At 37.6% G+C, this 16,505-nt stretch overlaps 2 protein-coding genes across 2 annotated transcripts; one reads left to right on the top strand and one right to left on the bottom strand.

Annotated features, from left to right (window-relative positions):
• On the bottom strand, positions 1-963 carry LOC147369225 (olfactory receptor 2M4-like). The gene has a single exon (XM_086413809.1). The coding sequence runs from the start codon at positions 961-963 to the stop codon at positions 1-3; it is 963 nt and encodes a 320-aa protein (XP_086269935.1).
• Positions 964-14,733: 13,770 nt separating this feature from the next.
• On the top strand, positions 14,734-15,793 carry LOC147369224 (olfactory receptor 2M3-like). Its single transcript, XM_086413808.1, has 2 exons — positions 14,734-14,738; positions 14,875-15,793. Exons 1-2 carry the CDS (start codon positions 14,734-14,736, stop codon positions 15,791-15,793), a joined length of 924 nt encoding a protein of 307 aa, XP_086269934.1.
• The last annotated feature ends 712 nt before the right edge of the window (positions 15,794-16,505 follow it).

Below are 16,505 nucleotides of genomic sequence, written 5' to 3'. Positions count from 1 at the left end.
TCACAGTGGGCACTCAAAGATGCTGTATAAAATTAATTTTCCTTTCCTCAACAGTTTCTGAAATCCTTTAGATACCTCTTTGTTTCGAAGACTGTAGATGAGAGGGTTCAGCATCGGGGTGAGGATGGTATAAAAGGCTGATACCACCTTGTCCTGGTCTGGTGTGTGATTAGAAGCTGGTCTCATATACATAAACATGGCAGCTCCATAGTAGAGTCCAACCACAGACAGATGTGAGGAGCAGATGGTGAAGGCCTTGCAGCGACTTTCCTTGGAATCCATGCCGATGACAGCTTGAAGAACTCGTGAATAGGAACCAATAATCACAGAGACTGGTAAGACCAGCATCACCACACAGCAGATAAAAAGCAAATTTTCAAACTCAGAGGTGTCTGTACAAGATAGAGGTAAAAGGGCAGCAACATCACAGAAAAAGTGATGAATTTCCAGGGAGCTGCAATAAGGGAATGAGAGGGCTGCTACAAGCACAATGATCCCATCAAGAGAGCCCAAGATCCAGGAAGCAACAGTCATGAAGACACAGAATTTCTGATTCATCAGGATGGTATATCGAAGAGGGTGGCATATAGCCACATAGCGATCATAGGCCATGACAGCCAACAGGAAGCATTCAGCTCCAAGTAGGGAAACATAGAAGAATATCTGGATGCCACAGCCTGCTAGAGAGATGGATTTCCTGCCAGACAAGTAGTTGAAGGCCATCTTGGGTACAGTAGTAGAGATGAGCATGAGGTCCATGAGGGACAATTGGCTAAGGAGCAAGTACATAGGGGTGTGGAGCTGGGTGTCCAGGTAGATAAGAAGAACCATGAGAGTGTTTCCCATGAAGGCCACTGTGAAGATGCCCAAGACCAGAGAGAAAAGGAAGATGTGTGTGGGTCTATAATCAAAGATTCCTAACAGGATGAAGTCCAAGTTGAAGGTCTGGTTTCTCCAAACCATCCCGGATAATTTGTGTCATCTGCAAGATCCAGAATGCGTAGAAACTTGTTTATTAGTTTTCAAATGCATACCAGGTCAGCGTATTCAAGTGCACACTACATTGTGTGCATGTATAAGAATTCACCAACCTTCAGTTGCCTCCTCTTTGGTCACAATAAGTTAAGTGATTTGGTCCATTGTTTTCTAGTCATTTTCCCATCCAGACTTCCCAAATAACAACTTCAATAACTATTTTCCTTATTTCCCAGAAAAGAAAAATGTATATTATTGACTAACTCAAAGGTACACAGTCAATAGAGAATCTAGGAGAAAAATAATTACAAGTGTCTGTTGCTAAATTTTATGAAATATCCTTGATCACATAGTATTCTCTATTGACAGTTGTATTCTTTGTCTTAACATGTCTCCACTGTGTTCTCACCTAACTACAGAATTCCTCTTCTCTTGATTCCTTCTACCATTTTATCTGCTTCTTGTGTGTGGTACCAGCCCAGTGAAACATTGCATTGGAACAATGATTGTGGTCAGTTACTTAGCCCTGCCTGACTTTTTGCGACTTCATGAACTGTAGCCCACCAGGCTCCCCTGTCCATGGAATTTTCCAGACAAGAATACTGGAGTGGTTGCCATTTTCTGTTGTTGCCATTTCCTACTCTAGGGGAATCTTCCTGTTGCAGCGATTGAACCAGCATTTCTTACACCTCCTGCATTGGCAGGCAGATTCTTTATTACTGTGCCTCCTGGGAAGTCAAGGTCAATGTTATTATCCTCAAAGGAGAATCTATATAGCTAATTCAGAGAAGGGTTTAGTAATGTACATTTTAACTTTTCCATCTCAGACTAAGCCTCACAGACTTCTTAATTCATCAAAACGCCCATTATGCTTTTATTTCTCCTTGATATAAAGTAATCTATTTTTCTTAATTTCTTATCATCTTATTTTTAATTCAGCTTTAAACAAAATCTAGGTTTTGTCTCACTCATATCATGCTTTTTGATATTGAATATCCACTGATCCACTGACCCTAGATTGTTTACCATGGTGAATGTTTATCTTTGTGTAAAGCGTTTATCTTTCATTTCATTAAAACAATTCTAAATAAGCAGTGTTTTCCAAATATGTTCTGTAGAATTTTATTAAATTGTAAAGAAACCCAATTATCTACTTTTTTTCTCTAACACTTTAATGAAAAATGGAGATACATCAAGCTTTTTCTATGTAAAATCCATAGCCTGATTGTGACTATTGTGCACAAGTGCTCAGTTCCTCATTTGTGTCTCTGACTCTTTGAGGCCCCATGGACTGTAGCCCTGTGTACATCAAACCAAATAATGTGTATTTCCAAGGATATAGCAGGTTCCTGAAAATTGTTGTATGACCTATTTTTTAATGATACAAGGCTTATGCCTCTACAACATTTTATGTAGGATGGGAACATTTCTTCAAAATACTTTTGCTGCAAAAATTTTCCCTAGCAAATATCCTGTTTATGTATTGATATTCAAAATTAATTTTCATTAATTATACTTAAGGGGCTTCCCTAGTGGCTCAGTCGGTAAAGAATCTGCCTGCAATGCAGCAGGCTGGAGTTTGATTCCTGGGTAGGGAAGATCCCCTGGAGAAGGAAATGGCAACCCACACCAGTATTCTTGCCTAGGAAATCCCATGGACAGAGGAGCTGGGCAGTAGAAATATCCTCAGAGATATTTTTGCTGTTAACAACATACTAAAATGCCATGGCTTTATTTTAATGGAATTAAAATGTTATGTCAGTTTTCAAAAAAAAAAAAAAATCATTCCCTGTTCTAACATTTGAGCATAGTAGAGAGCCTTACAGAATCAGATATGCTGAATATTGCAATTGGGGAATAATTCCTTAGGTCAAAAATTCTTTTCTTTGTATAACAAGTGTGTGTTAGGTATTTTCACCTATTTAAATGACGACTATGTGTTGAGAGAATCCAAACTTTCTACAACAAAATATATATCAAAATTTTAATAACTCTATAAATAAATAAATATAGTCTTATTCCCAAGGTAGTCAACATAAAGAACTGCTAACTTCTTTCTTTATTCTCTTAATTTAAAATTTGGATTCAGTGTTATAATTAAACACGAAATTGGAAAATTCTGACATCCAAGATACTTCCATACTTTTCATACTTCTATATTCTTTCATGCTAATTATAATGGAAATTGAAGAATAAGACCCAGAGAGGTGAAACACACACACACACACACTTTAAAGAAAAGAAGTGACTTAATGAGAGAAAAATTAAATGTATGGAAGACTTTTAGTGGCATATGAGGAAATGAGTGGTTAAAAAAAAAGAGCTGATAACATAAAGGAAAAGAGAAAAACAAGACTGATGGCTCAAAGTCTTAGATGATTAGATACTCTGAAATATTAATGGATATGGAAGAAGAAAAGACAGCATAAATCATGGACCCTGATACTCATAGGGCTCTGGAAGAATGCACAACTACACTGGAGTCAAGCATTCTCTAGACTTTGTGATACTGCCAAACTGAAGATTTCCATTCATGCACTTCAAAATATTCCGTATTCCCACATCTTACAAGTTTCAAGAAAAGTTCACAAGAAAAGTGAAAGTGAACATGCTCAGTCATGTCTGACCCTGGGACCCCATGGGCCATAACCCACCAGGCTCTTCTGTCTATGGAAATCTCTAGGCAAGAATACTGGAGTGTGTAGCCATTCCTTTCTTTAGGGAATCTTTTTGACCCAGGGATAGAACCCAGGTCTCCCACATTGCAGGCAGATTCTTTACCATCTAAGACACCAAGAAAGCCTCACAGACTATACAGTTTCACAACTCAAACTTTATCAAATTCTTCTTTTCTTTGCTTTGATGGCACCAATTCCAAGAATTTTACTGACTGGTAGATTTTGTGAGATATTTGGAACATAAACAAGGAAATGGAGTTCTCTTCTGTTTCACATAACTTTCTCCAATAATTTGTAAACTGAAAAGTTGTACTATGTGGCGTCTAGGGAATTTTTCATAACTAAACATTCATGAGTCTCTTTCAAAGCAGTGTATCGAAATATCATGGTTTATGATTATTTCATGAAGCCTTTTTAGGTGTGTCTCTAACAATTGGAAGATATATATGTATATCATATTTATCCAGTAAATATGTCTAATAAATGAAAGATAATTTACTAAGGAGAGCAATTCTCTGTTTTCTCTTCTCTCTTATTTTTAGTATGAATGAGAGACAGGATGTGAAAGGAAATGATAATACTTTCATGATATTGTGTAAAACTGTATACAGTATGCTAAACATAGAAATATACATCAAACTTTAATAATAAGGATGAGAAAAGTTTGTATTTGTATAATCTATTGAGTGTCAAGATTTTTTTCACACACATTTGCTACTTGATTTTTTCATGGAAAGCATTTAAGGTCAATAGGGAAGGTAACAGAGTCTCAGAAAAAAGATCATTTTATATTTATACTTACAGGTAGTGAGTCACCTAATAAATCCTAGAATCTCTGAACTGGAAAGTGATAATCATTCTCTGATTCTGATTCTATTTCAGGCTTTCCTTCTGTCTCTTCTAGAAACATTTAGCAGCAGCTACTCAGATGGTCCAAAGGAGCCACATTTTAAAAGACTGAGCCATCATATGGTATCATGGACCTTAAATCCTTTACCTCCACAGAGAATTCAGTCCCTTGACTTTACTTATACAAAGGTATGCTCTCTTTCAGATGTTACATTGCATGTCAGAGGGCCATACAGTGGGATTGCTGGTAGAGAGAGAGAGAGACCTGGGATCAGAGGCTGGAGTGTCTGGTGTTTCACTGGGTCACTCATTATTCGATAATTTCTCAAAAAAGATTCAACAAAATAAAAATAGGTAAACTGGACTCCATCCAAAATTAAAACTCCTGTGCTCCAAAGGGCACAATCATCATTGTGAAAGCTCTACATATGAGATAAAAAATAATATTTATAAACCATATATTTGATATGGACTTAATATCCAGAATGTATTTTAAAAACTCTACAACTCAGTAAACTGATAAAAAATGAGCAAAGGATGTGAATGGATGTTTCTCCAAAGAAGATATACAAATGACCAATAAGCCAGTGAAAAGATACCCAACATACTAGTCATTCAGTTCAGTTCAGTTCAGTTCAGTTGCTCAGTCATGTCTGACTCTTTGTGACCCCATGAATCACAGCACACCAAGCCTCCCTGTTCATCATCAACTCCAGGAGTTCACTCAGACTCACGTCCATCGAGTCAGTGATGCCATCCAGCCATCTCATCCTCTGTCGTCCCCTTCTCCTCCTGCCCCCAATGCCTCCCAGCATCAGAGTCTTTTCCAATGAGTCAACTCTTCATATGAGGTGGCCAAAGTACTGGAGTTTCAGCTTCAGCATCATTCCCTCCAAAGAAATCCCAGGGCTGATCTCCTTCAGAATGGACTGGTTGGATCTCCTTGCAGCCCAAGGGACTCTCAAGAGTCTTCTCCAACACCACATTTCAAATGCATCAATTCTTCAGCCCTCAGCTTTCTTCACAGTCCAGCTCTCGCATCCATACATGACGGTGATTTATTCTGTGCCGTGTTGTTCAGTCATGTCTGATTCTTTGAGACCCTATGGACTGTAGCCTTTCAGGCTCCTCTGTCCATGGGGATTTTCCAGGCAAGAATACTGGAATGTGTTGCCATGTCCTCCTGACCCGGGGGTCTTTCCAGTCGAAGGATGGAACCCAGGTCTCCTGCATTGCAAGTGGATTCTTTATCCTCTGAGCCACAAGGGAAGCCAGAGAATACTGGGGTGAGTAGCTATCCCTTCTGCAGGGGATCTTCCCGACCCAGAAATTGAACCAGGGTTTCCTACATTGCAGGTGGATTCTGTACCAGCTGAGCTACCTGGCTCAGACAGTAAAGAATCTGCCTGCAATACAGGAGACCTGGGTTCAATTCCTGGGTTGGGAAGATACCTTGCAGGAGGGCATGGCAACCAACTCCAGTATTCTTGCCAGAAGAATCCCCATGGACAGAGAAACCTAGCGGTCTACAGACCTCACGTGAACTCACGGGGTCTCAAAGAGTCAGACATGACTGAGTGACTAAGCATTCACATCGTGATTTACAGTGACAAAGATTATACAACTTTACTGTATATTTAAAATTTGTTAAGAGGTTAGATATTAAGTGTTCTGAACACACAAAAGCACTTTAAATGTGAACTGATGGATATTTTAACTTGCTTGATTGTAGTAATCATTTCATAAGGGATATGTAAATCAAAACGTCAGGTTGTATACCTTAAATATTTGCAATTTTATTTCTCAATTATATCTTAATAAGATGTGAAAAAAAATGAAGTTGATTTCATTGGAATACCTTGTTTATATTCTCTAGCTCTATAACCTTGCACAATTTACTTAAGTAGCCCATCTTGGAAGAAAAATGGAGATCATAATATCCATGTTAAAGTACCTCCAAAACAATGTTTATAAGTGTTCTGTGAGTTTACATACATGTTTTCAACAGTGACAGTTACACTGGAAGCACTCTGTATTTTTCCTCTCATTATTATGTGAAAAGGAGGAGAAATTTTAGGGGGTTCACAGTAATACTCAAGAAAAGTGACATAATTATCTACCCTGAATAAGTATTTTCAAAATAAAGAAGCTAATTCTGCTTCTTTGTCCTAGGAGAGAAGATGAAATACAATACAAACTATTATAATTAAAGACAAGGGAATGGGTTCCTCAGAGGGCTATAACGTTTAAGTTTCTATCTTCTTACCATGAAGTGAAGTCGCTCAGTCAGGTCTGACTCTTTGCAACCCCATGGACTGTAGCCCACCGGGCTCCTTGATCCATGGGATTTTCCAGGCATGAATACTGGAGTGGGTTGCCATTTCCTTCTCCAGGGGATCTTCCCGACCTAGGGATTGAACCCAGGTATCCTGCACTGTAGGCAGACTCTTTACCGTCTGAGCTACCAGGGAAGCCCATTTCTTACCGTGAGTATAGCAAATAGAGACTCTCTAGGAAGGAAGTCCTTTTAATTGTAACTGTAGTTTCTATCTTCCTGGGAGCTATAATAAAAATGTAGTTTACAGCAGGTATGAATTCCAGATTCCAGGAGTACATACAGAATTTAAGTGGAAATGGATTAATAATTTACTGCTTAAAATATCTAAAAAGAGAGGTAGATTTTCACTTACACTGATATATATTCACATTCATGGATGTATCATGTATATAAAATTGTAGCAATATTGATTCTCTGTGAGGGTTAAACAATATAACGCATTTGAAAATTATATTGAAATAAATAGTATTATAGTGATTTGGAACCATTCTGTCTCAAGATATGCCTCAACTAAAGTTGATTACTTTGTCTTTTCAGTATTTTATCAGTAACTGTAACATTGCTTATTGTGTGTTAAATGTTTGTTAATTATGGAAATATGAAAACATGTAAGATATATAATTTGTGTTTCCAGTAACCAACAATCTCAGTGAAATTATGTACCACGCACACCCGTACAAAGAGGTAATGTAACTACCAAGGTGAGAATGTGTCTAAGCCAATGTCAAACTTTGTTGAACATGGAGATAATTGGTTTCACTACTTAACTGATTTTTCTACTAAGCACTTTATGGAATTCATTCAATTTTTCCATACATTATTAGTCTGAGGAAAGTTTTCTTTTAAGGTTAGAGAGTTGAGACATAAGTTACTAGCTTTAGCTTGTAGATGGGAAAGCTTGGATATTTTTTCCTTTTTTCATATAATATTTATATTACTCAGATGATAAAGAGCTTGGTGGTTGATTGAAGTCAGGAGGAAAAAAAAAGTGGCAGGAGAGAATAATGACATAACTGAGTGATTTGAAAGGTAGGCTTGAATCACAATCTCTTTTAATGAGCATGCCTCATATTAACAGATACTTTACAAGTTGCCATGTACTCTTTTTAGACTTTTACATGTTTTTCTAATTGCTTAATGTAACTTCAATTAGACACAAAAGTTTATTAATGACAAATTGATTATGCACAATTTTTGTGAACTGCTTTAAAACAACGTGTTTTTAAAAAGCAGGTTGACTCTATTCCTGATGATACAATTCTCGTGGTTCACACCAGTGATAACTGTTCTATCAATACTGATAAGCTTCTTCAAAAACTATATCATCTGTGTTTAAATTTTATATAATAGGATTAAATAAAGTTTCCCCTGTAATGTATTTTGTTTCTTTAACATTCTATTCTCGAGGCTCATTAATACCACCTGTAACTATGATTATTAATCCTATTATCGGTATATACTTGGGTTGTATATTGCTATTAGAAGCAGGGTCACTTGGTCACTTTTGCTCATATCACTTTACTCAGTTATGGTCCTCTCAAGAAGTAGCCACAATTTCCATGATTTATGGGTTGTTATTGCTTGGACAAATACATGTCATCACAGCATCATGAAATCCACAACTCTTCCTTTAGAAATGATGAGGTACAGTAAATCATTAGAACTAATAAATGAGCATACTGTGTCCTTCACAAATTGAAAAGTTTATTTTAAAAAAAGCAGTGTGGTTTAGGGCTTACCAGGTGACACCAGTATTAAAGAGTCTGCTTGACAATGCAGGAGACACAAGAGAAGTGAGTTCAATCCCTGGGTTGGGAATATTCTCTAGATAAGGAAATGGCAGCCCACTCCAATATTCTTGCCTTGGGAATCCTATGGACAAAGAAGCCTGGTGAGCTACAGTCAATGGGATCACAAAGGGTTGGACATGACTGAATACACAGACAGGAGAAGCGGGCCACAGAGGATGAGATGATTGGATGGCATCAATGACTTAACGAACTTGAGCTTGAGCAAACTTAGGGAGAGAGTGGACAGGGAAGTCTGGCACACTACAGTCCATGGGATCACAAAAACTCGGGCATGACTTAGCGACTGAATAGCAACAACAATGAAGTTTAGATAAAATTAATACAAATAAAACCATAAAATTACAACTAAGGAAAAGAGAAAAGCTTGACAGGCAACCTGTGGTGGATTCATGTTGATGTATGGCAAAACCAAAACAATATTGTAAAGTAATTAGCTTCCAATTAAAATCAGTTCAGTTCAGTTCAGTCGCTCAGTCATGTCTGACTCTTTGCGACCCCATGAATCGCAGCACGCCAGGCCTCCTTGTCCATCACTAACTCCCGGAGTTCACTCAGACTCACGTCCATCGAGTCAGTGATGCCATCCAGACATCTCATCCTCTGTCATCCCCTTCTCCTCCTGCCCCCAGTTCCTCCCAGCATCAGGGTCTTTTCCAATGAGTCAACTCTTTGCATGAGGTGGCCAAAGTACCGGAGTTTCAGCTTTAGCATCATTTCTTCCAAAGAAATCCCAGGGCTGATCCCCTTAAGAATGGACTGGTTGGATCTCCTTGCAGTCCAAGGGACTCTCAAGAGTCTTCTCCAACACCACAGTTCAAAAGCATTAATTCTTCAGCACTCAGCCTTCTTCACAGTCCAACTCTCACATCCATACATGACCATTGGAAAAACCATAGCCTTGACTAGATGTACCTTTGTTGGCAAAGTAATGTCTCTGCTTTTGAATATGCTATCTAGGTTGGTCATAACTTTTCTTCCAAGGAGTAAGCATCTTTTAATTTCATGGCTGCAATCATCATCTGCAGTGATTTTGGAACCTAAAAAAATAAAGTCTGACACTGTTTCCACTGTTTCCCCATCTATTTCCCATGAAGTGATGAGATCAGATGCCATGATCTTCGTTTTCTGAATATTGAGTTTTAAGCCAACTTTTTCTCCCTCTCTTTCACCTTCATCAAGAGGCTTTTGAGTTCCTCTTTACTTTCTGCCATTAGGGTGGTGTCATCTGCATATCTGAGGTTATTGATATTTCTCCTGGCAATCTTGATTCCAGCTTGTGCTTCTTCCAGCCCAGCATTTCTCATGATGTACTCTGCATATAAGTTAAATAAACAGCGTGACAATATACAGCCTTGACGAACTCCTTTTCCTATTTGGAACCAGTCTGTTGTTTCATGTCCAGTTCTAACTGTTGCTTCCTGACCTTCATACAAATTTCTCAAGAGGCAGGTAAATAAATTTAAATTTTAAAAAAATTTAAAGAAGATTAAAAAAAATTTTTACCTCATTATAGGAACATTTTAAAGAAATCAATAGGTATTCTGAAAAAATTCTCAAATTTATTTATTCCAGAAATGCTATTTTTTTATTTTCTTTCTGCCAAGACAGCTGCTAATCAAAATGTGTGCTTTATTTCACAGCAAATAGTCCCAGATAAGTTAAAATTTCAAGAGATATTTTGCCAAAGATCCATTTCTTGGGAAGAGCGTATAAAAACACCATGAGGAACCCCTGTTTATTCTGGAATGTATTTTAGTATTGTTTATATTCTGGGAGCCTGCAATGAGCATTTAAATTTGGGCCTCATCTTCTTGGTGGTTAAAAAATATATATTCTGTCATACACACACACACACACACACACACACACACACATATATATATTAGAATTAACATCTAGTTTCCTCATGAGAACCAATACTTGTTTATTTTTATACCCATTCAAGAGTAAATATCTACATGATTCTTATATAGCTGGTAGTGGGTAATGCAGCATTCAATATCTTCCATCTATATAAATATTAAAATGTGCTAAATATTTTATATGACTTTCTTGCCACATTATCTGGAATTTTCACTGAGTGAAAATCAGTGAAAACAATTTCGGTGCATGGCTATGAAAGGAATTTTGAAGCAGCATACAAGTAAGTGTGAGTTTCTCTAAGTTTAAAGTGATCTAATTATGGAACTGAGAAACTTCAGAGAAAATATGTATGTTCTACATTTGTTAGCAAATGCTATTTAAAAATTAGATCACTCAACTGGACTTAAAAGCTTTATGGCAGACATGTCCAGGCGATATCCAATAGAAGTGTTCAAAATTTCATATCAGTTTAGTTACTGAGACAGATTTATCCCCGCATGTGCTAGCTAGGTATGAACTAACCTGACCAGATAGTTTCATCCTTGGAATCATGTTGCAGACAATTAAGGAGAAACATGGTGGATCTGTGGGCTAACACAAAGTCTTGTTTGGGTAAGCTGATTTATCTCAATAGTTCACAAGTTCAGAATAACTGGGCAGTCTATGACATGTCATTCAAAATACTTGAAGTGAAGTGAAGTGTAAGTCGCTCAGTCATGTCCAACTCTTTGCGACCCCATGGGCTATACAGACCATGGAATTCTCCAGGCCAGAATATTGGAGTTGGTAGCCATTCCCTTCTCCAAGGGATCTTCCCAAACCAGGTCTCCTGCATTGTGGGCAGATTCTTTACCAGCTGAGCCACAAGGGAAGCCCTCAAAATACTTGAGGGAAGTTATTTTTGGAAGTAAATGTAGCTATATAAGCACTTGAAATTATTGATGCAACATAATGGCCTTCTTCCTGTCTGAACTTAAGACTACTCCTGTTTGGGCACCAGGAGGGTATTCTGTTGTGGGGGACCCACTCCCATTCCCCCAAAGCCCCTAAGATGCCCCTTGAAGGGACCAGTTTCTAAGCTATCAGTAACCAATAATATTCTTCTATTGGTATAGGGAGATATACATAAAATTAAGGCCTGTTTCATCCTTCATGTTGTTTGACAAAAAAATATTTTCTCACTTTTTTTTTTTTAAAGATTGTATTCCTCAGTTCGTTAGATATACATGAGGCATCTTTAGAGGCAGTATTTAGTAGATTAGCATTTGCAGGTCACAATCGTTCACTGAAATTTTAAAATACTTTTGAAATTTCTCTTGTATCTCAAATGATGTTCACAATGTATATAAATAATTAAAACTCAAAGAAACTGCATTTTACTTGTTCAGTCACTAAGTTGTGTCCAACTCCTTCAGGACCCTAGAGACTGTGCCTGCCAGATTCCTCTGTCCATGGGACCTCCCAGGCAAGAGTACTGGAGTGAGTTGCCATTTCCTTCTCCAGGGCTTATTCCTGACCAAGGAATCAAACTGGTGTCTCCTGCATTGGCAGGTGAATTCTTCACCATTTAGCCACCTAGAAAGTCCTGGCATTTTATTATCTCTCCACTTAAACTATTTAAACTCAAGGAACTGAATTTAAGGTTCCATCTTCCTCTACAGATTTATTTTCCCTTGCCTAGATTACTCAGCTTTTGTAATTTATTTTGTTTTGTTTTTAGTCTCTTCACAAAAAGGCGATGCCTGAAATAGTGAATAAATTGCATTCTTGTTTAATTTTATATCCACCAGACTGGTCTTTCTAACTTATGACATTTTTTTGTTATCTAGAATAATCTCCTAAGGTCTATTAATGTTGCTCACACATGTATAATTATCTCATACATTAAAATTTAAATGCAACAGTGAACAAGAAATATAGCTCTAACTTAGAACACTCTGTTTTTCCTAAACCTTTTGAACAGCTCTGCTATTTGCATGTGTGTTCTATTTATTAATTTCACCTCTGTGAAACTGATGCAAAGACTGTTCTTTCCTGTGATGTGGTCCGTTTCTTACCTTCACTGTCTTTAGGCAAATGCCACCAGATAAGGGAGGTCGTCCTTGATTATTCTATTCAAAATTGAACACTCCAGTGTAATTCTAACAACTTCCTTTGACTTTTTTCCTCTATAATGGTGGTTTTTGTCACTATCTGATTAAAATATAAATGTTAAGTACTTTCTTTGCTGATTGTTGCATTATCCTTGGTGCCTAACACACAGATAAATCTCAATGTGTTGTTTTAATGAGTAGACCTCACTTTTCTCTGAATTTCTATTTTTTTATGTATGAATTTTCTATATGACATATTGGTGACATATGACATATTCCTAGGAATGCTCTAACATTGACTGGATTAAAGCAACAGAAATTTATCCTCTTCCAATTTTTCTTGTTTTAGTTGCTAAATCGTGTCTGACTCTTTGTAACCCACTTAACTGTAGCCCATCAGGCTCCTCTGACCATGGGATTTCCCAGACAAGAAATACTGTAGTGGATTATCATCTATTTCTCCGGGGGATATTCCCAATCCAGGGGTAGAACCTACATCTCTCATGTCTCCTGCATTGGTAGTTGGGTTCTTTACCACCAACACCATATTTTATATGTAAGATGTACATTGCTACTGCTACTGCTAAGTCACTTCAGTCGTGTCCGACTCTGTGCGACCATAGAGGGCAGCCCACCAGGCTCCCCAGTCCCTGGGATTCTCCAGGCAAGAACACTGGTGTGGATTGCCATTTCCTTCTCCAATGCACGAAAGTGAAACGGGAAAGTGAAGTTGCTCAGTCGTGTCTGACCCTCAGTGACCCCATGGACTGCAGCCTACCAGGCTCCTCCATCCATGGGATTTTCCAGGCAAGAGTACTGGAATGGGGTGCCATTGCCTTCTTCAAAAATGTACTCATATCTATATATAGAATATATATAGATTCTGAGAAGGTCTGGCTAGTCAAGGCTATGGTTTCTCCTGTGGTCATGTATGGATGTGAGAGTTGGACTGTGAAGAAGGTTGAGCACCGAAGAATTGATGTTTTTGAACTGTGGTGTTGGAGAAGACTCTTGAGAGTTCCTTGGACTGCCAGGAGATCCAACCAGTCCATTCTGAAGGAGATCAGCCCTGGGATTTCTTTGGAAGGAATGATGCTGAAGCTGAAACTCCAGTACTTTGGCCACCTCATGCAAAGAGTTGACTCATTGGAAAAGACTCTGATGCTGGGAGGGATTGAGGGCAGAAGGAGAAGGGGACGACAGAGGATGAGATGGCTGGATGGCATCACTGAATTGATGGACGTGAGTCTGAGTGAACTCCAGGAGTTGGTGATGGACAGGGAGGCCCGGCGTGCTGTGATTCATGGGGTCGCAAAGAGTTGGACACAACTGAGTGACTGAAATGAACTGATATATAGAATATATATTATATATAATGCATATTACTTCTATCTATGTGTATACACATATCACTGCAATCACTGCTTCCATTAATACGTGCCATTTTCCTTATATCTTTGTCTTCACATGGTCATTTTCCTAAAAGACACAGTTACATTGAATTAGGGTCTATACTATTCAAGTAAGACCATAACTTAACTAATTATATTCTTTATTAGGACTTCAACATATCTCTTTTTGAGGAAAATAAGTCACACCACACCAGCATGGTGTAAAATAAAGAACACACACTTTAGAGTTACACAATTATATAATCACTTTTCAGCTCATTCACACACTGTACTGAATACTTGCTATAAATTACAAACCAAGCACTGTATACTGTAATATAATTGGCAAGTATTTAATTTTTGTTAGCACTTATATTAATAACAAAAGTGCTCAGTACCATAGGAGTAAAGGCTTAGATCTTACTCTCCCTCTTTGTTACCATTATTCCACATACTTATTTAACTATATTTTTTCCTCTGTCAACTTATTGGTAAGTGACTTCTGATGTTTCAGGATGCTTTGTTTTTGCTTTTGAGAATTTTCCTTTATATAGAAAACTTATCAAAAATATAATATTTCATATTAATACCCTAATTTTTCAATTGAGATTAAAAAAAATGTTTAGAGGTTGAACTTGGGGCAATTTCACAGTTTTATAAATGAGGGAGGTATCAGGAAGATTTATTTCTCTTTAATACTATACTCCTTGATTCCTAAGATTCCTAAATCTCATCATGCCGTATTGGTTAAAAACCTACACAATTTTACAGAATCATATTCTCTGTAAGGCACTATGGAAATGTTTACCAAAGCAATAAACATACATTTTCTTTTAATAGTTAAAGAACACATTCATCATGGCATGGGAATTTTAGACCTTTTAATTCTGATTTCATACTGCTGGGAATCTTTGATCATAGGTCCACCCACATCTTCCTCTTCTCTCGGGTCTTGGGCGTCTCTGCAGTGGCCATCATGGGAAACACTCTTGTGGTTCTCTTCCCCTACCTGAACGCCCAGCTCCACACTCCTATGTATTTCCTCTTCAGCCAGTTATCTCTTACGGACCTTGTGCTCATCTCTACCACTATCCCCAAGATGGCCTTCAACTACCTGTCTGGTAGCAAGTCCATTACCATGGCAGATTGTGCCACACACATTTTCTTTTATGCATCACTAACTGGCTGTGAATGCTTCCTCTTGGCAGTCATGGCTTATGACTGCAATGTTGCTACATGCCATCCACTGAGATACACCAGTCTCATGAGACTCAAAATTTGTGGACTTATGACTGTGTCTTCCTGGGTCCTGGGTTCTACTGATGGTGTCATTGATGCTGTAGTTACATTTTCCTTCTCCTACTGTGGATCCCGGGTAATAGCCCACTTCTTCTGTGCTTTCCCTTTTCTTCTAGTTATCCAATGCAATGACACTTCAATATTTGAAGAACTTCTCTTTTACTGCTGTATAATGATGATTCTTTTCCCTGTAGCAATCATCATTGCCTCCTATGCTCGAGTTCTTCTGACTGTCATTCTCATGGAATCTGGGAAAGGTCACCACAGAGCTTTTGCCACGTGTTCCTCCCATCTCATGGTAGTGGGAATGTACTATGGAGCAGTTTTGTTTATGTACATGTGGCCTACTTCTAATCATTCCCCTGCCCGGGACAGGATGATGTCTGTCTTCTACACCATCCTCACTCCCACACTGAATCCCCTCATCTATAGCTTCCACAACAAGGAAGTGGCCTGTGCGTTCCAGGTTTTCAGGAAGGGTAAGACTGGAGAGTAAGTTGCTAATTATCTGCATTCTTTGCTTTCTTCTACATTTTTCTCTTTAATACTCTTCTTTTTCCATTCAGTTCTAAAAATAGCACTTATAATGTACATGTTTTTGGAATAACTTATTCTGTGAAACTAAGTACTTTTTCTGTTTTGCAGGAAACTATGTCAAATAGCCATTATTACTTTATATTCAATCCTATTATGACTTTATTATACAACATATTATTTGAATAAGGACATTATAGATTTATTAAAAGGTATCAGGAATTTGGGGATATACAACTGGGTAACAAAAAAAGCTTTCCTATAAAAAATTATGAACTCCAAATTTTTTTGAGGCACTTTGAATTTATTTTGGAAAAAGATCAGTGCACTGTGCTTTTGGACATTTACTCAGTGGTCTATAGTTTATTTTTAGTCTTCCAAGTTTGTAGAAGAAAGTACAATAACATTTCAAGACACATTTTTACAAATTATACTTTTATTTTTCTCCATCACAAAAATTTTAAATATGATTTAAGAACCTCAGATACAATCTTTCTTCCAAGTTGTCAAAATCCATATAAGTTCAATTCACTGAATCAAGAAGTAACTTTTTTTCAATATTCAGATATCCAGTGAACTGAAAATGTGCAAATTTCCCTAAGTTAGGCACTGATGCTTATAAATTTTATTTATGAATATAAATCATATTGAAATCCAGGATATAGTTAAGCTTG

The sequence above is a fragment of the Bos grunniens genome, chromosome 7, assembly GCF_055505025.1.
Source record: "Bos grunniens cultivar Pamir isolate PY7600 chromosome 7, Bosgru_T2T1.0, whole genome shotgun sequence".
Lineage (NCBI taxonomy): Eukaryota > Metazoa > Chordata > Mammalia > Artiodactyla > Bovidae > Bos > Bos grunniens.
The sequence above is the reverse complement of the archived record's forward strand: the minus strand, read 5'-3'. Positions and strand labels throughout refer to the sequence as shown.